Here is a 1,294-nt window from a genome sequence, read left to right as displayed (position 1 = left end):
TCCCATTGCTAGTGATGCAGATGTTCCGTTCTGTGCAGACATCAGTAAGTCAGTTGCGATCGGAAGTAATGAACCTGAAGGAGGCAATAAATGACATGAAGACAGTCACATCTGAGCAAAATAAATATCAAACTGGTAGATCGAAAACGAAGGTCGTGAGGCTTAAAGAATTCCTCTGCACTACACCAATGAGTTTTGACGACTTTGAGGAACGATTAAAAAATAATGCTGGATTTTCTGAACGCATAGTAAGTAAATAGCCGCAAATCTCATGCGCTGTACTCATAATTGATAGAAATCATTTTGTCACATCATGTGAAGGATTTCTTATATTCTTTACGAGCGGTGATAAGATTAGCAATGAATATTTTCGCTTTTTCGTAAAAAGAGAAAATATAGATTGACGAATAAACACCGAGTCATTTAATTCAAGATCATCTAACCCAACTTCTGCATTAGAGGTTTGGGTCGGACTGATTGTGATAGTATACAATTTTATGAAAAATATTATTTTATTTGTTTTTTATGAAAAATAATTGTTTGCTAATTTTCTCCTTACAGTGCGAAGGGATTTCGCATGTGATTAATGCGAAGGAAATGACACCGACGAAGATGATCACTGGGGTTCTACGACTATTACTGCACAAAGATGTACTGGAGCAGTTTACCGCTCGAAAACAAACTAAGGAGAAGAGAGTTTTCAAAGAAACAAAACTCTGGGCATGCATTTGTGGTATATATATATAACGTTATAACAACGATTTTCTTATCCTCAAACTGATACCTTTGTGCGAAAATAATTAAATAATTCAATATTTTTTATCAACTTCCAGAAGAAATCGCGACGGATTGTAAACTTTATTCAATTCCACTGATCAAACTCAAGGATCTAGAAGCAGCACTGGGCCACGTCATCAACAATTCGAAGGATTGGGACATGAAGAGGAAGAGGAATAAGGAAGATGAAACAAACCCCAAGGAAACCCCTGATCCACAGGAAATCCTCTAATTTACGTTCAATCCACGTACGTAAAAATTCAATAGAAATCCTATAGAATCCTATAGGGATTTCTATTGAATTTCTATTGGAATTCTATTGAAAATTCTATTGGAATTCCGCCGATTTCTATTACAGATTTTTTCCAATAGAAATATTTAATAGATCACATTTTTATAGAAAAAAAAGGAATAGAATTAGATTTTTTATAAAATTTATTCTATTGAGATTTTTCTATAGAAATTTCTTGGCATGAATTTTCTAAGTTTTTTACATTGTATTTTTTTTCATCCTCTA

At 33.6% G+C, this 1,294-nt stretch overlaps 1 protein-coding gene across 1 annotated transcript; it reads left to right on the top strand.

The window, feature by feature from the left end:
• The first annotated feature begins 28 nt into the window (after positions 1-28).
• On the top strand, positions 29-1,069 carry LOC107047051. The gene is made up of 3 exons (XM_015269776.1): positions 29-248; positions 562-733; positions 834-1,069. The coding sequence occupies exons 1-3, from the start codon at positions 69-71 to the stop codon at positions 1,007-1,009; spliced, it is 528 nt and encodes a 175-aa protein (XP_015125262.1). The 5' UTR covers positions 29-68; the 3' UTR covers positions 1,010-1,069.
• The last annotated feature ends 225 nt before the right edge of the window (positions 1,070-1,294 follow it).

This window comes from Diachasma alloeum, unplaced genomic scaffold, assembly GCF_001412515.2.
Source record: "Diachasma alloeum isolate Michigan unplaced genomic scaffold, Dall2.0 Dall_scaffold_16426, whole genome shotgun sequence".
NCBI lineage: Eukaryota > Metazoa > Arthropoda > Insecta > Hymenoptera > Braconidae > Diachasma > Diachasma alloeum.
This window is presented reverse-complemented; position numbering and strand designations above follow the sequence as displayed.